Here is a 25,094-nt window from a genome sequence, read left to right on the forward strand (position 1 = left end):
TAGTAGCCTGGGGGGTAAATAGTCTTTGTAGGAGAGTAAATCTTGGCAGTCTTCGAAGAAGGGCTCCGGGCAGACGCCCTGGGAGCAGGAGGAGCGAAAGAGTCAAGAGTGAGCAAGTCAGTGAAAGAATGAGAACTGACCCGGACTAACCTCTCCTGCGGCTGCTTATAGATGTGATCCTGGGGCTATTTGCAGCACAGGTGTAGAGACTGCCAAGCACTGATGTTCTCCTCTCCCATGCTCTCGGGTTAAGGGGGAGCCAGAGCCCAATCCCTTCCCCATGCCCTTAGCACCAAGGTGTCATAGTACGGAGATGTTACAGGTGTTTCTTAGAGTTACAGAGTATTCTGAGCTGAACTCTCGCTTCGCCTTCCCATGAGCTATATGGCCTGCTACAATTAGGGCAAACTATTTTTCTAATCCTAAAATGTAAATTAGATCATGGCTCATCTCAGACTAAACTCCCCCAACGCTTTCTAAATCTCATGATTCAAAAATAAATGGCTTAAAGACTTATAGAGCCCGGCGTGCAACCTTGCCTCTGTCCACTGCTCCAACCTTACCTCACATTTCCCATCTCTTTTAGCATGCCAAGTTTGTCTCTGTCTTACAGCCTTTCTTCTTGTTTTTTTTTTTTGTTTTTTTTTTTTTTTGCCTCTGGAATCCTCTATCAACACTTTTATTGGGCTGGCTCCTTTCTGTCATTCTGTTTTAACTCAAATGATACCTTCCCAGAGAAACCTTCCCCAACCCACACCATCATCACCAGACTCACCTCCATGATCCTTTTCGTTATCCTATTATATTCATTTATTGAAAGCACTTTACATTACCTGAAAATAGTTTGCTCATTTTCATACTTTTTTGGTCTTCTTCCCTTACCACCAACCCCAGATTATAAGCCAAAGCAAAGAAAAGATTGGGAATATCTTGTTCACTGTTACATCCTCAGTGTCTGCTGAGACATGATCACCTGAGCTGCTATTTCCTGAATGCAGAAATAGATAACCAAATGAATAAATAAGCCTTAACAAAGAAGACTAAAGAAGCTATGTTGCATAAAGGAGTTCATGAAATACTTTCTTTGCTATTCTTCATTGTTGAGGAGAATATTGTTGAAGAATATTCATCGTATATTCTTCAATATATGATGAATCTCAAATATTCATGGACTACACTCCGTAGAAGCCACTCTCTGCTTTATCTCTAACATGCTCTCTACTTCATAGAAACGTACCATATAGAAGGGGAGGAAAACCTAATAGTTTAGTAATGTCAGCTGTGTATATATGTAACCTGATACTCAAGGCACAAAAAATCCAAAATATTTTTTTTCATATTTCATAAGCCTTTGAACTCTAGAATTGATGTAACAAGTAAATAATTCAAAGTCACAGGATTAGAGAGAAAGGAGTTTCAAGACTTTCCATCCAAGGCATCTTAATTATCTTTGAAGAGGATAGCATGCAAAATAAGGCTCACAAATGTAAACTGTTTTTTCTTTGCAGACTAATTTTTAGTTCACCTGAGAACCTTTTAATCAATATTTGTGATAGTTCTTATTTCCTATTTTTCTTATACATTTGAATTTAATCATTGATTTTTATCCTCTATATAGCAGCCCCCTACTATCACCTGATATATCTGTGAACTCAGAGCAAAGATAATTTTGTATAAATTCATATATACATAAATGGGCATAAAGTATAAATATTTGCCTATGCACAATTTCAACAGAGCAAGTCAATAAAAATCTTTGCACTGGTGATACTGAAGCAAATTATTACAATTTTTGTTTTTAAAATGGCCTTAATTTGAGGGTACATCTCATCACTGAGTGAAATCCGTCTCAGGAATGTTACTAAAGGCATTAAAGATTGTAGAACGATATAAATGTAATGTACTAGAAGAGTAATATAAAATGATGTTCTGTAAAAACATGAGCAAACATAAAATGTAACAATGAATTATGTTCTTCTAGCCATAGAAATGGAACAAAATTTCTTTGATGAGTATGTGAATGGCTTTCAGTCAAAGTTATTACAATAGGCTATTAATTAAACTCTACAAGAAACAAAGGCTCATCCCCTTCTTTTCATCAGTGAGGAGCAAAAGATCTTTTAAAGAACCATACTTAATTTTAGAAAGAAAATTTTAAAATATTGACTATAATTTATGATTTTGTGGAAAGCTTTTGTGTTCCTCTGTAAATACCCCCCATTGCGTATTTGTGAAATAGAAAACCATCTTTCATGAAGTTTGACCACATTCCCTTCACCTTTCTCCTACGACTTTGCTATCAGTAAATGAACAGAGTACCTGAATCAGCTTTGATATTGAAAACTATACAGTGTAACCTTTGTTAAGTTACACAAGATGGCAATCATAAAATAGAAAATAAATATTCTGCTTGGTTTTAAAAGCATTTGCTTCTATCTATCCTTATGAATAATTAACTATAGAGTCATTATGTGATACACAGAAAATGTTCCACTCTATAATGTTAGCCAGGTAAGGCAGAAAAACATGATACTATATAAATCGTCAATGTAACTGCACTCAATAAGAATTCACTCATATTTTTAAATAGGCGTAAAATGTGAATTCCACAGAATTGTTTTAATATAATTTTAAGCCTTCTACCATAATTTAAAATGTTTATATACTGTTTATGGGACCTTAGCACAAAATATTTTCATTTTATCAGAAAGGAGTTTACGAAAGGGCATAAATACAAACATTAGATTCAGACCGCAGCCTTCCAAAGCCACACTACATTCAGATAAAGTATGTGCAATTACAGCCTGTGTTTCTCAAACGTAGACCATGGGAGAATTCCAGCAAGAACTTCAGAGACCAAGTCCAGTGATGTTCTCAGCAGTGGGGGTAGGGCAGGCTGTTGCCATGGCAGTCACGCCATGAAGTTTCACTGTGCTGGGAAGTGGCTCCTCTCTTCCCTGCCCCTGCGAGTGTGCCAAAACAATCACTAACCACTCAAGGCTTTCTCATCAGAGAAATGGATATTAAAAGCATTAGTCTATCCAGCACACACCCCCAGAAATCATTGGAAATCTTGTTAAAGTCCCTGAAGAAATACACCTATGTGTTTTTCAAATGAACCTATAATAATTATAGGATCTTATTGAACGTTCAGCATACAAAGTCTTCAACAGTTTTCAGGTAAGGATGGCAAAGTAAATTTTACCTCATTAGCAACAAATCAATGTGTTGCTATACCACTGTCAAGAAGGTATTAACTTACATTTTCTTCCCAATTTTTGGCTATTATTGCTATGTTTGCTTTTATTTTTCACCTAAAAATACATTTTTAAATTTGTCATTCTATCAAAACGAAGAATGGAGAGATGGATATTTTAGCAAAATGATTCAGTGTAAAAATAAAATCAATAACCAGCAAAAGTAATAGTAAGAGGGAAAATATGTGTAGCTTTTTAAAATGACCCATGACCTGGCTTATTAATGTCACGTTGACTATTTGAAAAAAATAGATGACTTTTCAGCTATCTCTAAAAAGCAAATAAGTAATGTTCAATTACTTATGCTTTCGGGAGTCTTCCAAAGTTAAAATTTATATTTCCTAATATAATATAATAATATATTATATAGTATATTATATGATAATATAATGTAATAAATTCAATTCCACCAGTAATAATTTAGAAAGAACGTGAAGAAGTATACATTACTAGAACTATAACATGATAAGGCTATATTTTGCAAAATCACACAAGAATTTAATAACCAAATGAGTATTAACAATATTACTCTTTCAAATATGTCAGTTTTTCAATAATAATGTTGTAGAACAAAACATTTGGTTAATACTTCATGGATTGTACAAATAGCATGACTTCCTCATGGTACATATAAGCACATCCTTTTATATTTCAGGTAAAGAATAACTATTTTACTTAGTTTAATCACCAAACATACATGGCTTTTTTGCTTCCTACTTTAAATAAAACAACTCTCCGTCAGATTATACAAGTGGAGAAATTCTTTGACAGGTAATATGTCCCATACCTAACCTATGCATATGCCTTCATGAAAACAGACATACACACACAGACATAGGCATGAAAAACACTGGTGTCCAGGATTTCTACAAAGACACAGAAAGCACAAACCAAAAAGACCAATATACTCAACTACACTAACATGAACCCATTCTGGTTATTAGAAGATATTACAGAAGAGTAAAAAATAATGAAAGATACAGATGGAGGAAGATACTTACAATGCCTGTAACTGATAAAGATGAAGTTCTAAGATGGATAAAGTTAACCTACCAATAGAAAAAGGGGTAGAGACTACCACTGACTTCCCGTAAAAACCCCAAGGAGCCCACAGCCTCAGTGGTAATCAGAGGTGAAAATTAAAATCCCAGGATACCGTTTCACATCCACCAGATTACAATTGTAAGGTCTGTCAATAAAAATGCTCTGAAATATGAAGAACAATCAGAAAATGTAGGAATAAATCACAAGCAGTTATAATTAGGTAAAATCACTTGGGAAAGGAATTTGGTATCGTTTGACAAATTTAAAGATTTCATACCATATGACTAGGAATTTCACTTCTATATACCAACACTTGAGAAGTTACTGAACTTGTTGATTAGTATACACAGTTAACACTATTTGTATAAGCACCATTCATAAAAGCAAAATACCTGGGCACAACTCAAACACCATTCATAGTAAGAGGGATAAATATAGTGGGTTATATAATAGAACATAATACTGAACAAAAATTAAGTGGCAGAATTATTGGATTTCTATAAAGTACAAAACCATTCAAAACAAAACATGTACATCACGTAGGAAACAAGATTTTCAAGAGGAAACTTTATTTTCTGAGACAGATACTCTAGCTGTTGCCCTGGGTAGAGTACTGTGGCATCACAGCTCACAGCAACCTCCAACTCCTGGGCTCAAGTAATTCTCCTGCCTCCACCTCCCAAGAAGCTGGGACTACAGGTGCCCGGTTATTTTTTGGTTGCAGTCATCATTGTTGTTTGGCGGGTCCAGGCTGGATCCAAACCTGCCAGCTCAGGTGTACGTGGCTGACGTCTTAGCCACTTGAGCCACAGGCTCCGAGCCTCATGAGGAAACTTTTGAGGGCTGGGGTTCTCATAAGCTAACTGGCAGAACATTAGGTTCACAGACCCACAGACTCAGGATCTTGGATTTGGGGGAAGAGATAGGAGATGTGTTATGTATCATTCAGCCACAAGAAATCCGTCTTCCACCCACACAAAATCTCTCCAAGTTCATGGTACATAGTCCCTGTTGAATGCCTCAAGAGATGGGGTTCTTGCCACCACATCAGCCTTTTGGTCCATTTTAATTAGCAGAATATTGAACTTCAAGATGGCCCAAGTATATTAAAGTCCTTTTTGAAGCTTGGAACTCCCAAGTGAACGTGCTACTCCACCTGCTGTCTAAACATCTCAGTTCCCTGTCTCTGCCATTGTCCCATAACTTAAGTATATTTTAATACTCATTTTTAGTACCTCAAGATTCTCCTTATTTGTGATTACCTTTCATAAATAGATGTTTTGTTTTTATACAAGCAATGCATAAGTTTGATCTTTAACATTACCATTATAAGTTTGGTCCTGTAAAGGAATTGCAAGAATAACTTTAAGTATTATAGTATTTTAACTGTTCCAAAGATAGTTTCAGGATTAACATGAACAACTTAAAGGCCAAAAGGTAACATCTGACTGTAGAGAATTTAAACAGCCTATTTCTCATGTTAAATTTACTGAGAATTAATTCATATGAAAATTCACTCAATTTTCCCAAACTTTTGGACAGCATTTCGAATGCCAACTGACATAGATAGGCTCATTGTCGATGTTAAATTTTATATAAAACCCCTCTTTGAATGTCAGTGTCCACACGTCACTCAATTATATAAAGATAAAAATGTTTGTGGGGGAATAAAGCTTGCAATGTGAAGTTGTGTAAGTTTACTGTCAATGGTGGACAACATGATTCACCTCCGCTAAAAGACAAGAAGTGTTGAACATCAGCATAACAGACAGACCACATGGCGTCAACCAACTCACTGTAAGAGGAAGCAGATGACTAGTCTACACATACAAAGGCGAAGTCTCACTTCAGTAACAACAGAAAGGTGAGACTCGCCCTTGAGAGTTGATGTGAATAATCACTTAACAGAGAGGATACAAGACCTCCATGAAAAGAGTCATTTGTGTAATAAATTGACAGGACTGTTCCATCTTAAAAAAAAAATAAAAATATAACTAAATCCTGAGAGTAAAACAAAATCAATGCTATTGACTATAGACAGGAAAATGGAACCTCCAAGGTACATGAAGGAGTTTAATCCTAAACCATAAGGACACAGAGATGGACCAAGAATTAATCCATTATTTTAATAAGAAAACAAAAAGAACTAATAAAAGGGAAAGAATGGACATTAAATGATCTATAGAGAGGTCAGTAAGCAGCTCAATGCCCAAAGGATACAGAGGCTCAGTGTCCAAAGTATTGAAAAGGAAAAATGTTGAATTGTTTTGTTTTCGAACTGGTGCTGTTCAAGTCTCTATTTTTCTGCAAATAATCCCCTTATTTTTTACCCTATTGTTAGTGTTGTGTCTCTTTATAGGTTCCTCAAACTAGAATGTATATAATAAATATCTAACTACAGAAATTCCCATCTATGTTTCAGAATTTAACATGGCACAGTCCTTAGGTATAGGAACTCCGTACTGAGTGCATGATTCTCCCTCAGTTGTTTAATTTCTCCAGGTCTCACTGTCCCCATTTATTTCCAGGCAGATAATAGAATGCCTAACTCATAAGGTCATTACGAGGATTAAAAATGTAACACTTAGAAAGTACTTGGTTTGTAAATACTTAACAAAAGTTATTATCATAACAAACACCTGATAAAGGAAATATTGATGATTTCACTAAAAGTTTAACTTAAAATAAGACATCAATGGTCAAAGATCACTAAACAGACACTTGCCATTTAAAAGAAAATAAAATGTAATCTATCTGCTTCCATTGAGAAAGATCACAGAAAGTGATCAAAACCAATCATTTCTAAGCATATCAACCACTTCCATGGATGTAAATTAGACATTTTCAATACCAGATTATTTTCTTTTTTTTTTTTTTTTGGTTGCAGCCGTCATTGTTGTTTTTTGGTGGGTCCGGGCTGGGGATTCGAACCCGCCACCTTAGGTGTACGTGGCTGGCGCCTTAGCCAGTTGAGCTATAGGCGCCAAGCCTCAATACCAGATTATTAAATTAGATTCCCAAAGAATAAAACCAAGTCTAAAGCACTAAATAAGATTTTATTTTCTTTTGGATAAACTTAGGGTGAAATTTAACTTTATGATTAAAAAAATGAGAAAAGTATAAGTGTATGAACAGATGTTACATCATAACCAAGGCCAATGTCTCTTTGTTTAAGAAAATAAATTGTCATCAAGTATTCTCTATGAGGGGCAGTGCCTGTGGCTCAGTGAGTAGGGCGCTGGCCCCACATACCGAGGGTGGTTAGTTCAAACCTGGCCCTGGCCAAACCTCAACAAAAAATAGCCGGGCATTGTGGCAGGTGCCTGTAGTCCCAGCTACTCGGGAGGCTGAGACAGGAGAATCCTAAGCCCAGGAGTTGGAGGTTGCTGTGAGCTGTGACGTCATAGCACTCTATGGAGGGCAATAAAGTGAGACTCTTTGTCTCTAAAAAAAAAAAAAACATTCTCTAAGAGTCACTTATATTTTTGTTCAAGAAGATAAACTGCATTCAAATAATCTCTAAGAGTTACTTATATCTTAATTTAACATAATAAAAATGTGAACAGAGCCTTAAGGCAACTTAATCTACTTATACTTGTGCCTTAAGAAACTAATTTCAAACAATTATGATCAACACTTGAAACTTTTACTAGGCAGGCATTATAAGTACCTTAAAGCAACACAACTCACTTTGCTTGAAAATATATGATAATAGATGTACACTCGCCCCAGACAATTTTCCCCTGTCATCCTAATTAGAGAAGTCTTACCATACGCCTCTCCTCTTTTGTTACAACCACGAGAAACTTCGGCATTTAGGTATGCAATAATACTTGGAATACTGCCCAGGCTAAAAACACAAATTACTTAAGGCATATGTAAAACAAGCATTTTATGAAGAACACTTCGTTTCACTAAAGAGAGATAAGAAAAATTGAACTGATTTTCCATACAAACTCCCTGGGTGTTTTGCTGAATGTCTTGACAGTAAGCAAGTCTGTGAAAGACACTCTAGCGTCTATTCATCCATTGTTACCATGGCATACGCTTTAGAAATATTAATGTTCACAGATGAAAAAGAATCCATCCATATCAAGAACCTTGTTATCTAAATTTTCAGAAGACTGAGTGTGTTGATAAAAAACTAATTATACAACAAAACATTTTCTCAATTAAAATTTCTAAAAATCGAAATGATGGTTTTGTTTTTGAGCATTTTGACATGACAGTATTAGCACAAAATCAGCCAAAGTTTTGTGGAACTGGTTAGAATTACTATTTGGGAAAAGACAGGCATCAGTTTGTAAGACTTTGGTCCTTTTAATGAGTTTAATTGAAGGTAATCAACATCACTGCAAAAGCTGCTTCTCTGAATATTGATATATGATTTAGTACTTTGTTTTTAAGAGGATAATTAAGATGATGTGCTATTTAGTCAATCTAACAGTAAGAAGAAGATAAATAAAATTACTAAAATTGACTTAAAGCAATGGGGAAAAATTTAGTGTACTTAGCTTTCCTTGAGGAAATAATAGAGTCTATCGTGAGTTATTCTCCCCTATTTTATTTTATTTCTGTGTGTGTGTGTCTGTCTGTCTGTGTCTGTGTGTGTGCATGTGTAGGTACACATATAGCAAATATCTTTGTTTTCTTCCCTTTCTGATCATGTAGCAGGTATTGATTTTATAGCATCATATTTAAGTTTTGTTAATTTTACATCATAGTATTTAAGTTACAGGATATCAGTGAGATGAATGAACATCATGCAGGGATTCTGTATCTTCCGGGGGAAATGGTTAGTGCATTATCTGTTGTATAGGGTAGTTACATCATGGTAGGTGGAAATAGAATCTTCTCATCGTCTTTCCTTAGAGATTAAACCTGGTGTAAGGAGATGGATGTGTGTGCCAAGTTGACAAGGGGTAAACTTGCGATGGTTAATTTTATATGTCAGCTCTTCCAGGTCATGCCCTCACATAGTTGCTCAAACATTACTCGACTATAGATGTTTTTATGAAGATATTTTTCAGATGATATTAACATTTAAATAAATTGACTTTCAGTAAAGTTGCTTATCCTCCACCAATGTGGGCAGGACTCATCTGATCACTTGAGGCCTTAACAGTAAAATGATTGTGCTGTTCCCCCCAGGACAGAAGGGTTCCTGCCAGCAGGCAGCTTTGAGACTTGAACTGCAGCATCTCCCACCTGCTGGCCTTACCCTGGGGATGTTGTACTTGCCAGTTTCTATAATCATGTGAGTCAGTTGCTTAAGGTAAATCTCTCCCTCACTGTAGACAACTCACATTCTATTTGTTCTGTTTTTCTGGAGAAACCTAATACACAGCTCCATAGTGAACAGGCTGAGCTCGGAATCCAGATTGCCAGAGTACACATCCTGACTGTACTCTGAACGAGTCAGAGACCTGGGAAAATTACATAACCTCATTAAGCCTCACTTTTCTCATCTATAAAAGGAGAGGATAAATATTAGTCTTTACACAACAGAGTTGTTTTGAGGATTAATGAATATTATACATAAAATATATTTATAAAAGGCATACTCTATATATTAGGTGTTATTCTAAACATACAACAAATATTAGCTATGATTGTCAAGCTTCTAATATAGTTAGAAAATTTGCAGTTAGTCCTATAAAAAAGGGATGCCATGAGTAAATCTATTTGTTTAGAAAAAATGTATGAGGGTGTTTAGAAACCTACTTCTGTAAGAAATATTCTTACAGGTGAAGGAAAAATGAACTATGGGTTTCCAAAATACCAATACTTGTCATTTAAAAACAGAGGAAGTAAAATTTATACCTTGATTTATACAATAGCTATGCTTTTAAAAAGACGCCTACCAATTTATCTGAAAAAATCAAGGCGTATGAAGCCACTGATACAACCTCAAAAATGCCTTAAAGAAGGTTTCTAATGAGTAGTTCTTATCATGTCACCTCTATGTTGTATTCTATTCTGGGCCTCTGTCTATTTCTTCCAATTTTCTCATCCTTTCCACTCACTACCCACATACATCCTTGCTCTATAATTTCATCTCTTTTCCCTCCAATTCTCTGGTAAGTTTACATTTTCTGTACTTTTGTTTACTGACTTTTATTTGTACTAGAAGAAAGCCTAGGTAAATATTTTTATCCTTGAGACCTAGAGAAGAATTTTATACTATTAACATAAAAGTAGAAAACTACAAAGCAGCGGTTTTCAACCTGTGGGTCGCGACCCCTTTAGGGGTCGAAGGACCCTTTCACAAGGGTCGCCTAAGACCATCCTGCATATCAGATATTTACATCACAGTTCACGATAGTAGCAAAATTACAGTTATGAAGTAGCAACGAATATAATTTTACGGTCAGGGGTCACCACAACTTGAGAAACTGTATTAAAAGGTCAGGGCATTAGGAAGGTTTAGAACCACTGCTATAAAGGAAAAAAAATGATAGAAATTACTACTTAAAAATTCAATGCCTAATATATAAAGCCAAAAAGACTACAAAGAAAAGTTAAAGGGTGAATGATGAATGCAGAAAGAATATTTCTTCAATGTCTTCAAGTATTTAATAAAAATCATGATACTTATTATTTTGTAAGGTTTTAACATTTTGCAGTAAACATTCATACAGATTATGGCATTTCTATAAAGAAGGCAGAAAGCAGGCATTTTTGACGTTGATCCTAATGACATTTTGAGTCAGAAAGTTCTTTGTTTTTGTAGACTATGTTGTTGAGCCTTTACCTACTAGAAGGCAGTAGACTCCTTCACCCCCACCCTCTGTGGCAACCCAAACCGTCTCCATATATTGCCAAATGTGCACTGGGACAGAGAATGATCACCAGTTGACAACCACAGGCAGAAAGGAAGAGTATCTTCTTTTTTACAAATTGGAATTTCCCCCAATACACTTCTCCTTTTAATGATCTATAAACTTGACAATTACGGTACACAATCATGACTGTGGTAAAACTTTGGGTAAAACTCTAAACACCACCCATCACCAGCCAACTCTGAATTCTGTGTTGCTGACATTCTCGAACCTACTTTCTTCTCAGCTGATTCAGTCATTATTTCAGCCTTGCTTTTTCCCTCAAAAAGAAAATGGGCCAATATAAATCCCAAGTTAGAAATAAGCAGTAGGAAAATTAACCTGGGCATAAAATACATTTAAGCAATGCATGCCTCGATTTTTTTTCAAAGCAGTTTCTTAGTTGTGCAAGATTTCTAAACCCAGATACCACGTCCTATTAAGTAGGCACCCAATATGGCACCAAACTTTCTGATCTGCCTCTGTCACACACATATTAAACACTGAAAGTATCTTCTTCTTCCAGAAGTATCAGAGCAGGAAAACTAGTCATATATTAAAATTTAAGATTAGAGCTGAAGACACTTAGATCTGACCAAAAGTACTTCCAGTGATCTCGAGCTTCTGCTACAGTTGTGTGAGCTTGCAGTGATTTGCTAGTATACAGTCCTATTTAGAGCAACCCATACCATTTCTTTTCTTTTTTTATGTTATCATTTTCCCCATGTCTGAAAAAATATTAGATTCTCATATCAATATTCTAAACACAAGCACATCACATAATTAGTCAGCCACTGTACCTAACTAGTGCTTCACTTCTTTTCAAGCTTTCTCAAAGAAAGAAGGAAATATGGATTCCTCTATGTACTACAGTGCCATCTGCGTGCAGGCTGATAAGATGAAAAAGGAATATGTGAATGTCAGGGGATCAGAGTTACAAACCATACCTTCCATGACATACACCAGCGACCCCACGTCTCCTTCTTTGATGATGCAACTGTCTTTGCCATACTCCACCGGGTACATACAATCCACAATCTCCTGGATCTGGGACAGCTCCAAGTTCTTCATGAAGTCATTGTCGAGGATTGCTTCCTTTATAAGATCCTTGGACCTGTGACAAGAAAGGGGATATTTACTGGCAATCTGACAAGCTCTCTCAGAGTGTGTGGGGTTAGCAGAGCCGGGCAGTGCTCTGGCACACTACAAATGCATTTTCTTGTTAGGACTCCATAAATTTTCTAAAAAACCCGACAGCAAAGTATTTCCATAATGGCAGAAAAGGCATGAGAAATTTTCTTTCAAGTAACATATCATTTAATGAATAAGTGAAAATCAAACAAAATCATGTAAGTTCATTTTGTGTTAGGTTCTTTTAAAGATTGTGGAAAAACCAATAGACAAATATCGTATAGCTTATAATTTAGTTTCAGAATAAATAGAAACAAATCAAAAAATTAGAACCAACAATACTCGACTATGTTGCGTTTGTGCATTACAAAATAATTTCAGGTATGTATTGTACGTACAACACATAATTACAGGAAAAAAACATAATTTCTTTATTTTTTTCCTTTGTGCCTCTTCCTGTAGACTTTCTGCTCTACAAAGGCAGAGATCATTTTTAAATTGTTTTACACTACATGCCCAGTGTCCACCATGATGCCGGTCACGATATGAGTGCTTAAGAAATATTTTAGATAAAAATACGTAAGAATTGTAGCTGTTTGAAACAACTGGTAGAAATGTAACAGTTCTTCACGCACAGCTCATGCTTCTTTAGAGACTATTTCTTTCTTTACGCAGCTTAAATCGAGGTAACCAGGCAGATAAAACTCTATCTAATAAGATGTTTGAAATGCAAACATGATTTAGATGTAAGACTAAATACAGGTAGTCGGTAGAAAAGAAATAAAATTCTGTGACTGGGAATCACTGGTTAACAGGAAAGCGCTGCAGAATTTAAACGACTGGTGGTAATTTCAATCACTGGGATAAAAAGTTCCAAATGACTTTCTCAGGATGCAAAATTCGAAGTTGAAAACCCGCTAAGAAATATTTTAACAAGAGGACAACCAGAGTACCCTCATTGAAGTCAGAAACTGGATAAAATAAAAGCAAAGGAGACCTTAGAACCCAAGAGAGGAAAGAATACCTTTGGAATTTTATATTAAAAGCCTTAATTAAATATAAGTTAAACGCAAGCTGGCCACAACTGCTTGGCAAGAGGCTTTCAGAGGAATAAGGAGGCTGCAGCGTTAGCGCTCCTGAGCCCTCCTGAACCCTCCTGAGCCCTCCTGAGCCCTCCTGAACCCCCTTTTCATCTAGACTTCAGTGCAATTGTCCTGGTCTTCACACACTATGCTTTGTAATAATTTGGTTTAAAATAATAAAAAGATACAAATGAAAACAATTGAAAATTGTATTACTCTGAAGAATATTTGTAGAATGAACTGTTATGCTATAATTAAAATTATGTTTATGGCAATTTCTCATGTTTTGAATATTTTTTCATTCTTGAAATAAATGTGGCTGTCACCAATGCGTTGCCACTTGGTGCTAACGCAGAGCATTTGAACACTGCAAGATTACTTTGAATTAAAACATAGAAAACATTTTAAATTCGGGATTTCTGGAAGAAAAGACTCCATGTCACTTGTCTTAGTCATGCCATTTGACACAACTAACAAAAGACATGGGCTCCAGCTGGGGAACTGAGCTGACAGAGCCCACAGGCCATGAGGAGGCAATGTGGGGCAAGTTACTGATCTTTGCTATGCTCAGTTTTCTGATCGGCAAACAGGGTCAGAGTAGCTACCTGTTTCAAGTGAGTTACCGTGAGCAAGGAAGCTGCCACTACATCTGGCCCTTGGAAGTCTCAATCTATATCTTTATTATTGGGATTATGAACAGAAAAAAAAAATGCCTCAGTTAATGGCTCTGCACTTCACTGACTAAATAACGCCATTGGTCATCATTAATAAAGCTCTAGGACAAACTTCAAAAAAAATAAAATTATGTTTATGAAGCACATTAAGGGCATGGGAGAAATTCTTATATAATTTTTAAATGAAAAAGCAGGCTACAGAATTGGTTTGGGGGTAAGAACACACATATAATGAAATGTTAAAAAAATAGGCTTAGAAGTTATATATAGTCCACCTTTTTGCAAAATTTCATAGTGAATGTTTTGTAAATAAAAATCACATTTAGCTACCATTTTCCATTTTCCATTCATATGGCAACTTTTGGTACACCTTTAGATTTGAGTCACAAACTCAGTCTTATCATCTATATAACTTTGAGTAGCTTTCTTCTTCTTCTAAATTTCCATTTTCTCATATGCAAAATGCTATTTATAAAATATCAACTTAACAGATTTATATGTGAAGAATGGTGACTATAATGTTATTTTCAGTAAATAGTGGAAGAGAAAAGTGGCAGTAGTATTAACGGCAGTATCATCTTCACCACTCCTGACCTCAAGAACACCAGTGGCCACTTCATACTGATTCCCAAGATCAATTGTGTTGGGATAAGTACTTGAACTTATCTGATCTTCCAGAAATTAATTTTAGTCAAATTAGTATATTCCCGCTTTCCTAAAATTTCCTTTATTTTATTTGTGTCAGAGAATGAGGCCATCCAATAGGTTCAGTTTCTAACATCATAAAGACAGTATTTTTTTCTTTTTTGAGACAGTCCCACTCTGTCAGCCCAGGCTAGAGTGCCATGGCATTGTAGCTCATAGCAATCTCAAATTCCTGGCTCAAGTGATCCTCTTGCCTGAGCCTCTGGTACAGCAGGGACTACAGATCCCCTCCCCAATACCTGGCTAGATTTTTCTATTTTTTAGTACAGACAGGGTTTCTCTCTTGCTGAGGCTGGTTTCAAATTCCTGAGCTCAAGCAATCCACCCACCTCTGCCTCCAGAGTGCTAGGATGACAGGCGTGAGCCGCCGCACCTGGCCATTAAGACTGGATGTTATCAACCCAGTACCCCAACTTTAAAACACAGATGGTATGTTATCTTTTGCAAAATATGGATAGTGCTGCATTAAATATCTAAGTCTAGAAATGCAACAAGATTAAAAATAAAGCCCTCTTCCAGGAAAATAATTAGCTCTATCCAAAGATGATTGAATAAAATCACTTTCTCCCCTCTCATAAATAGGACTATTAACCTGTTTGATGAGACATCAGGAAAGATGAAACAATGAGCTCTCACACATCCCTTAAAATTATCCAATTTCTCCAGGCATTTATCACAGAGTATGGGGGGAGGATGGGATTTTTGGATGTTCTTCTTCCTCGAATTCCATTATGTAGAGGACTTCTAACTGCAGGTCTCTGAATAAACAAACTGATGGCTTTCCTATCTGCCCTCGTGTCACTTTAAAACAAAATGATAATTTCAGGACCTATGTCTTATTTATCCCTCATATAGGTGTTGTCAGATAACAATACTCATCTCTGAAACATCACAAATAATGTTTCTGCTCTACCAGCAGGAGAGAATTCTTGTACCTCTGTATAGTAGCACTTCAAGATGTTCTTGTCTGTGAGTGATACTCAAAGCCTTGACCCGTCATGTAATATTTCTTTAAATCCTTTCCCATTGAGAGCTGGGAACCTTAGGTCAACTCTCATTAGTATCTACTTGCTCCAACGTTATAGGCTGTAATTACTCAGGGATTCCAGTTAACTCTTATTTGAATCTTTTTCTATCCCTGAAGACATGGTCTAAGCCACTGACTATAACTAAGGCTCAATGCCACATAGAAGACCGGTTGAGCTGTGTTATTGACATGGTCACTGGAGAAAGCTGGCAGGTATATCAGAAGTACGAGAAGGTGGCTATCTGCCCTCACTCTGGGTACACATTTTAACAATAGCTTGCAAAAATTCAGCAGCCTGACCTGGGAGGTGTAAGAACCAAACATAAGGATCTTGATATTTTTTTAAATCCTTCCCATCTGTCTCTGTATACTAATAACCTATTTTTTTTTAAGTTTCCTTTTCTATACCCAACAATTTGTGATTTTTTTTTTAATCCAAATACCCATACAGATAACCTGGTTATTTTGAGCTAGCTCTATTGTTTTGTCATCGTTGAATGGTCAGCCTCTAAAATATTAGTGATTGTATATATAAAGATGTGGGCTTGGGTCCATAGCTCAGTGGTTAGAGCGCCAGCCACATACACTGGGGCTGGCAGGTTGAAACCTGGCCCAGGCCTGCTAAACAACAATGACAACTATAACAAAAAAATAGCCAGGTGCTGTGGTGAGCACCTGAAGTCCTAGCTACTTGGGAGGCTGAGGCAAGAGAATTGCTTAAGCCCAAGAGTTTGAGATTGCTATGAGCTGTGACACCACAGCACTCTACCGAGGGTAACATAGTGAGACTATCTCACAAAGAAAAAAAAAAAAGATGTGTGTTGGTAAACTGACTTTCTGGCAAGGGTGAGGGGACACAGTGGAAGCATTTGCCAATTTCCATGGGGTAAATAAATACTCTCACCATGGTCAATTTCAAGCTTTCATGCAAAGGCAACCTGCTTACAAAATTCCTTAAAACTTAACAAGCAGATTTTACACGAGCCAGTACAAACTGACTCCAGTACATTTCTGGAGATTTTTCTAACACCCTAGGAATTTAGTGTAACCTTATTCATACATTATAAACCAACATAATAATCCTTTCTTTCCTTTAAAATTCCATGAGGTTGTATAATATCCCCACATAACTGAATGCCAGGGTTAGAAACAGTTCTTCCTAACTCTCCACATTAAAAAAAAAAAAAAAAATGAATTGAAGGATGGGGTACAGTGGCTCATGCCTGGAATCCTAGCACTTTGGAAGTCCTCGGATTGCTTGAGTCCAAGAGTTCAAGGCTGCAGTGAGCCATGATGGCACCACTGTACTCCAGCCTAGGTAACAAAATAAGACCCTGTCACTGAAAAAAAATTGAAAAAGAATTGGAAAAGAATTGGAAAGTCCACCTTCCCGTTAACTTTTTGCAGATGATATTCCTGAATTAACTCAAAGAATATTTGACAAAAATGTCTTTCTACACAAGCTTAGGTAAAAATGGACAATTCAAGAGTGAGTGTAGGAAAATATATACCTACTGCTCAAACAAGGGAACTGCTAATAAAGAGACCTTCATTAGTTTTCTTAATCTAATAAAACGATATTCTATATCGTGTTTACCGTGCAGTAGGCTAGCAACATCTAAGTGGCAGTAATGTTTTCTCAAGGAGTGTAGAAGTCTAATTCATAGTGAGTGGTCAGGAAGGCATCTTTGAACTAAGGACATGTCAACAAGATCCATTCATTGTCTTCTGCATTGCAAAGATGATCAGGGGAAGCATTCTCAAATAGAAGAAAAAAAAGAACAAAGCTCCAGAGGTTAGAATAAGCTCTGTTCAAGAATCAAAAAGGAGGCCCGAGTGGCAGAAGCATCCAGAAGCTAGAAGGAATGAGATGCAGGAACAAGATCACAGAGGTGGGCAGGGGACGTGTCTCAGAGGTCTTGGAGGCTGTGATGAAGTTTTATCTTATTCTAAAGGCCATAGGAATCCAGTGAGCAATTATATAAAGAGAGATAATTTACAGACTAATAATGGCCATAATAAATAAAGGACATAAATTTACTTTAAAATGTTACTGAGTTCTTGGAGGTTTTCTGGATACTGAAAGCAAAATTTATTACCAGGTTAATAAAGAATTCTTACAATTGAAACAATTGGGAACCACTGTCTCATCAACCTCACATTTATTGGGACTTTGAATCACTTACTCTCAGGCAACTCTTACACATTAGGAGAGAATGAGGTCTCATCTTCAACAATAAGCACTATCTCCAGAGGCCTGAAGTCTGCCCACTCTCTGCTGATGCCCTCTATCTAGATCAGTTTCCCCTCCAACTCTGTAGCAGGCAATAGCATGTATGCCAAAGACAGCCTTGCCCAGAAATGGGAGCATTAAGCTCACATTCCTTTGAAAAAGATACTCAAGCATTTTAAAAAATACTCAACTATTAAGTTATTGCTAAGAATGGAAATAAGCTAAAGCAATTTTAAAATGTAGTACAAAACTTATACAATCAACTTTCTACCTAAAATAAAAATAACTCACTAACTCTCTTAGTTCTCAGTGGTCAGCTTTGGGTTTAAATATCCAGAGAAGCAGTAAGAACGTGACCAAGATTCCCGTTGGCATACGGCGTAGTCTGCACTTGGGAACTCAGAAGCCCAGACCCCAACCGGCAGTCCACAGCTCCTCCACTCAGAGGCAGTCCTTGAAAGCCCTCTTAAAAGTTTCTAATTCTAGGAATTCTTGCAGCAGGACAACTATCTATAACTATAAAATATTTGATTAGTCATTTATAGGTAAGAAAAAACAGTACTGATGTGCTTGCTGTCACAAATGTGAAGATTCTGCCCAAACCGTGGATCCTATTTCTTCCCCAACAGCTTTCCTTAGTGAACTCCATAGGTATAAGCTGGCTAAGAGCAAAGAAATATCAACAAGCCCATATTTTTTTAAAAGGTAAAATTTAATCCTATAGAATTACAGGCCAAGTTAGATATTTCCTCAAGACTCTAAACCAGTTTTCAACAAATTTCATAATGAATTTTATATCAACGAATTCCGCTACAGCTATCTTAACCTTGTAACTAGACTAGTTAGGAAGAAATCAAAACTATTTGTAGCCTTCATAGATAAAATTAACATTTGATATAAAACATGAATGGAAATATAATTCTTAGGTGACTAATATTTATCTTTTGCCTATTGCACACATTGAACTTTTTTCCAGTTGTGAATTGCCTTCTAATTTTCTTCCTGTAGGTCTAAAATAGATGATTTAGTTCCGTTGAACGAAATTGTAAAATCATAATGAAATAGTTCTAAATCCAATGATTGGGGAAAGGAACGATGGTTAACACCTAAAATACTCATTTTCTCAAATGTCGTTCAGATGGTAGCAATCATTCTGGCTTTCTTTTAGTTATAGTTCACATGTAGTAACTATACATATTTATGGGATGCAGAGTCATATTTCATACAGGTAATTACTCTGATTATTTCACATGGTCATATCCATGACCTCATTTATCATTTCTTTGCATTGGGAACATTCAAAACCCTCTTTTCTATCTTTTTGAAAATATACAATCAATTATACAATAAATTATTAGCAATAGTCACACTATAGTGTAGCTGTAATTTTTTCATCTGTTAATTTACCTCTCCTTATCCTTCTCTCCCTCCTATACTTCCCAGCCTCTAATAGACACAATTCTACTCTCTACTTCTATGAACTCAACTTATTTTAGCTTCCATATAAAAGTGAGAAAATGGAGTATTGTTATTTCGGTGTCTAACTTATTGTCAGTTAATGTAATATCCTCCAGGCTCATCTATGCTACCCTGAATGACAGACAGGATTTCTTTCTTTTTTATAACTGAATAGTATTCCATTGTGCATATGTGTGTGTGTGTGTGTGTGTGTGTAATAATATACCACATTTTCTTTATCCATTCAGGTTCATTCCATATCTTGATTGTTGTGAATAGTTTGGCAACAATCATGGGAGTATAGGTATCTCTTCAATATACTGATTTCCTTTCCCTTGATTAAATATGCACTGGGATTGCTGGACATTAAACCTTTATGTTTCGCTATATTCAAAAATCAACCCAAAATGAATCAAAGACTTACATGCAAGGTCTCAATCTATACTGTAAGAAAGACACGGGTAAATATTTCAGGAGATTAGGCTGCTCTAGGCAAGGATTTTATGGCTAAGACCTCAAAAGCATAGACAATAGATACGAAAATAGACTAATGAAACTATATCAAACTAGAAAGCCTTTCTACAGTAAAAGAAGCCATCAAGAGACAATCTGTAGATGGGAAAAAATATTTTCAAACTTTTCATCAAAAAAGTGACTAATATCCAGAAGACATAAGGAATTCAACAGCAAAGAAAAAGACCCAAATAATTTGATTAAAAATGGCCAAAGTCTCTAAATAGAAAGCTATTTTTAAAAAGACATACAAATGGCCAAGAAGTATATGGAAAATGCTCCAATAGCACTAATCATCATGGAAATGCAAATCAGAACCGCAATGAGATACCATCTCACCCAGTTAGAATGGCCATTATCAAAAGGACAAAAAGTAACAAAAAAAAGTTGACGAGGATGTGGAGAAAAGTGAAGTCTTACATATTGCCAATGAGAATTTAAATTAGGACAGCCAGGGAAAACAGAATGGAGGTTTATCTAAAAACTAAAAATAAAACTAGTTCTCAGTTTAACTAATACTCTCATCTCACTGCCATTGACAAGAAACCACACTAAGTAGCTCTCGAAATCACTGGTTCAATGTTAACAGATGGGGCAGGCTTGTATTAAGTAAAGGAACAGAAAATTATTATTCTTTGTAGGTGTTCATCAACTTCCAAAAAATAAATATTAAAAGTCTCCCATTCAACTATTCATGTCATTCAGCTCTCCAGACGTGCCTTTTATAGCTAATTCACACTAGTCAGCCTAACTAAAAATAGGTCATCTCCAAAAGAGACCAGATCAAACTCTTGTCCTCTAAGCTCCCTCTTTCGTATCACAGAAGTAGAACTGTGAAGTTTCAATGAAGTACCGTAATGTCCTTACAGAATGCAAGAACTGTGTGGCCTGATCTATAAAGGATTAACTCTAGTTTATTATTATTATTAGGGATTCATTGAGGGTACAAGATACCAGGTTACACTGATTGCATGTGTTAGGCAAAATCCCTCCTATAATTGTGTCTTGCCCCCAAAAGGTGTGTCACACACCAAGACCCCACCCCCCCCCTTCCTTCCCTTTCTTTGCCCCCTTCCCCCCACCCCCCACTGTGTACTAAGTCATTAATTGTCCTCATAATCAAGATTGAGTCATAGGATTCTTGCTCCTCCATTCTTATGAAGCTTCACTAATAATAATGTGTTTCACTACCATTCAGGTTAATACAAAGGATGCAAAGTCTCCATCTTTTTAATGGCTGTATAATATTTCATGATATATATATATATACACACACATATATACATATATCACAGTTTGTTAATCCATTCCTGGGTTGGTGGGCATTTAGGCTGTTTCCACATTCTGGCAATTGTAAATTGAGCTGAGATAAACAGTCTACTCCAAGTGTCTTAATGGTAGAAGGATTTTTTCCTTCTGGGTAGATGCCCAGTAATGGGATTGGAGAATCAAATGGGATGTCTAGCTTGAGCTCAGAATGTATGAACTGTATAACCTGATCTATAAAGGATTAACTCTATTTTTGACATTTAGATACCTAACATGCAAATGACTGAGATACAAAAACATTTTACAGATATTTATATGCTTAGCTTCAATCTAATGTTTTAAAGCAATTTTTTTTAACTTTTCAAAACACTAAATTATTGAGTTCTCTTAAAAATCACTTTTTTTCCAACAAGGTCAGCATGATCACACTATGAACATCTATTAAGTTCCTCATGACCCTGGGAAACTCCACCTTCAGGGCTTAGATTAAGTGCCGGGACATTGCCGGTGGTCCTTTTAAACCCAGTAGCTTACACCATCTCTAGGCATTATGCATTCTGATCTCAATTACTGCAACAGCTTGAATAATGGAATCTGTTGTTCAGATCTTCTTTTCTCCCAGGTCTCTGGGATAAATTACGTTATATTTTAAGTTTGTTTGAATTCAATGGCAGGAAAATAACATGATCTCTACTAAACTCCATCCCTGCAAATGTGTACATTTCCTCTTGATGGAAAATGTTGGGTTGGGTAATTCAACCAATTTATTTAATTCTACAAAATTAGGGCCAAATTTAGCCCTGTTACAGTGTCCGACATGTCTCAGGAGGCAGATCATCTACTATGATGAAACTGATTCAGTTTCATCTTCTCCAAAATATTAAATATATTAGCCAATTTGAGTCTGCTTGAAGAGAGATGACATTTATATTGAGAAGTTTTGAAAATAACTAAAATTTTAAAACAATCATGCTCCTACTGTAAAAGCTCTATTGTTTTCATGCTTCTTAACCAAAGAGAAAAAAAGTAACCCAATTCTAACAGCATCAGTCATCCTCATAGTACTATTCTTAATATTTATTAATATTAATAATAATGCTATTATTAATATTCATCAAGTAGTTACTCTGTTTTCTACAATGTACAAAAAGCCTTACTTCATTTGAATCTCACAATGACTCCTGAAATGTGCCACAGTGGCACTCAGAGAGTTATATAAACTGTCCAGCGTTACGCAACTAGAGACAAGTAGAGTCAGGATTTAAAGGTAACTCTGTTGGACTTCTAAGCCCACACTCTACTAAATTGTTTGACTTCTAAGCCCACAATACTAAATTGCTTTGACATTTTGAATAAATTATCCCAATTATAAAATCCAAAAGCAAATGTTCTCTCACTTATCTCTAATTCTGCAAAGGTAATAATGTTACGCCTCTGCTAGACTATCTCTTATCATATGCAAGAAATCCATAGATGGAAGAGTTAAATATAAGACCCCAAACACAAAACTACTAGAAAACACATAGGGGAAATGTTTTATGACATCAATGTGTCCAGAGATTTTTTTTTTATAAAACCTCAAAAGCACAAACAACAGAAGGAAAACAGATAGATTAGATTAGATCAAACTCAAAAGCTTCTGCACAGCAAACAATCAACAGACTAAAGAGACAACCTACAGAATGGGAGAAATATCTGCCAACTATCTGACAAGGCAATAATATCTAAAATATAAATAAGGAACTTAAAGAACTCAATTTCAAAAAAAATCCAAATGACCCCCTTTAAAAATGAACAGAAGACCTGAACAGACACTTCTCAAAAGAAGACATGCAAAAGGCAAAAAATGTTCAACATCACGAATCTTCTGGCAAATACGAATCGGGATCATGGTGAGATGTCATCTCATACCTGTTAGAATGGCTATTACCAGATGGCAAAAGTGTTGGGGAGAATACGAAGAAATGGGAAACCTTATACACTGTCAGTACAGCCATTATAGAGAACAGGATGAAGATTGAGCAAAAAATTAAAAATAGGACTCCCATGTGATCCATCAATCCCACTACTGAGTACACATCCAAAGGAAACAAAATCAGTATGCCAAGAGACATCTGTGCTCCTGTGTGAACCGCAGCAACATTCACAGTAGCCAGGCTATGGAATTAAGTGACAATCATCAAATGAATAGATTTAAAAAGGTGCTACATATAAACAATGGAATATTCTCTTTAGCCCTAAAAGAAGAATAAAATTCTATCACTTGCAACATCACGGATGAACCTGGAAGACACTAGGTTAAGTGAAACAAGCCAGGCTCAGAATGACAAAGGCCATATGGTCTCACTCTACATGGAATCTAAAACTTTGCTGTCATGAAGTAGAGCGCAGAAGGGTGGTGACCAAAGGCTGGGGTAGCAAGCGGATGAGGGAGGACTGGGAGATGCTGCTCAAAGAATACACGGATACCGTTAGATAGGAGGAATAAATGTCAAGAAATCTATTTTAGAGCAAGGCGGCTGTGTTTCATGATATATTATATTCATGAAAAATGTAAAGAGAGTGATGTTATATGTTCCCAACACAAAAATGATAACTCTGCGAGTTCACGTATGTGTTAATTAGATTTAACTATTTTACAGTATATGTACATATACTTCAAAATATCACATTGTACATGATAAAAATGTAAAATATTATCCTTCCATGTAAAATAATCTTTAAAGGAATGTTATGCTTGGATAACATGACTTTTTATCTGCAGAGAGGACTTCCGGCTTTCAAAATAATTCCACATCCAGCATCTCATTCTATCATTGCCACAAACTTGTACAGCAGGTAGAACAGATGTTACTATTATCCCAGTTTGATAGCTAAGAAAACAAAGGCACAAAGAGGCTGGACGCCTGGCCTGACAAGTTCATGTTAGAGATTGAAGCAGAACGTGGGTCTACTGACTACCAGCCTGACACAAGACACTTCTCAAACTGTCCTTTATTAGACGTACATGCATATTTATTCATTCCTTCATATTCTCTCTCTGTCTCCTTGTTTTTCTCCGTCTCTCTCAATCCCTGATTCTCTCTCTCTGCCCTTCAGACACTTTATTATTGAAACGCACCTGGGTGAAGACTCAACAAACCCACTGCAGCAGGTATCAGCAGGAAACCGGCCACTGGAGATAACTCTACAGCTTAAAAAATTCTGTGATGGTTCATTCAGAGAGAGTCTCTGTCTGATCCAGTTCATTCTCCACATTACAGAAGTTTGCACCTGTTCTGTGGCTTTTATAGAAAGGTAAGCTCTAATACAGAAACACTTCTTGAATTCAGCAACGGATTCAACCTATTTTGACTCTAGCATGTTCACATTTGTTCTCTCCTCTGTCTTGAAAACAGACCCTTTCTTTCTCCCTCCTTCCTTTCCTTATATTCCTACACACCCTGCTCAGATGGTGTGAAACGCGCAAACAGGGAAGAGGAATAAAGTGTAAAAGAACTTTACTATCAATGTGAATAAATATCTGCATTTGAGTTCCAAAGATAAAGGTAGCTCCCTCAGTGTTTATAGGATAAACATACAATGTTAAAAAGCTGCAAAATGTCAACATTTTACAATTAGCAACTAATGGTTTAAATATAGGCATAATTCAAGAAGTCTGAATATAGGATACTAAACATTAATGCTTTCCAGGTAAGTATTTTTACAGTAGAAATATAATATTTGTAAACTTAAGGTGTGTTACTAATATGGTTTGTACTCGAGAATCTGAGTTAGCTACCTTAAATGTTCACTGAAGAAGACACAGAGTAGGAAGAAAGGAAGGAGGGAGATAAATAAAAGTGATTTCATAACTCAGACCTACTATTTATCACGCACC

General features: G+C 36.2%; 1 protein-coding gene across 2 annotated transcripts in view; it reads right to left on the reverse strand.

Annotated features, from left to right (window-relative positions):
- PRKG1 (protein kinase, cGMP-dependent, type I) overlaps positions 1-25,094 on the reverse strand; it is a 1,243,017-nt gene that overhangs the window by 1,077,304 nt on the left and 140,619 nt on the right. For both annotated transcript variants that reach the window (XM_012801440.2, XM_012801439.2), the window contains exon 2: positions 12,070-12,236. In XM_012801440.2, coding sequence (XP_012656894.1) covers positions 12,070-12,236 — 167 coding nt within the window. The remainder of the gene's footprint in view (positions 1-12,069; positions 12,237-25,094) is intronic.

Source organism: Otolemur garnettii, unplaced genomic scaffold (genome assembly GCF_000181295.1).
Source record: "Otolemur garnettii isolate 467f Iridium unplaced genomic scaffold, OtoGar3 scaffold00008, whole genome shotgun sequence".
Lineage (NCBI taxonomy): Eukaryota > Metazoa > Chordata > Mammalia > Primates > Galagidae > Otolemur > Otolemur garnettii.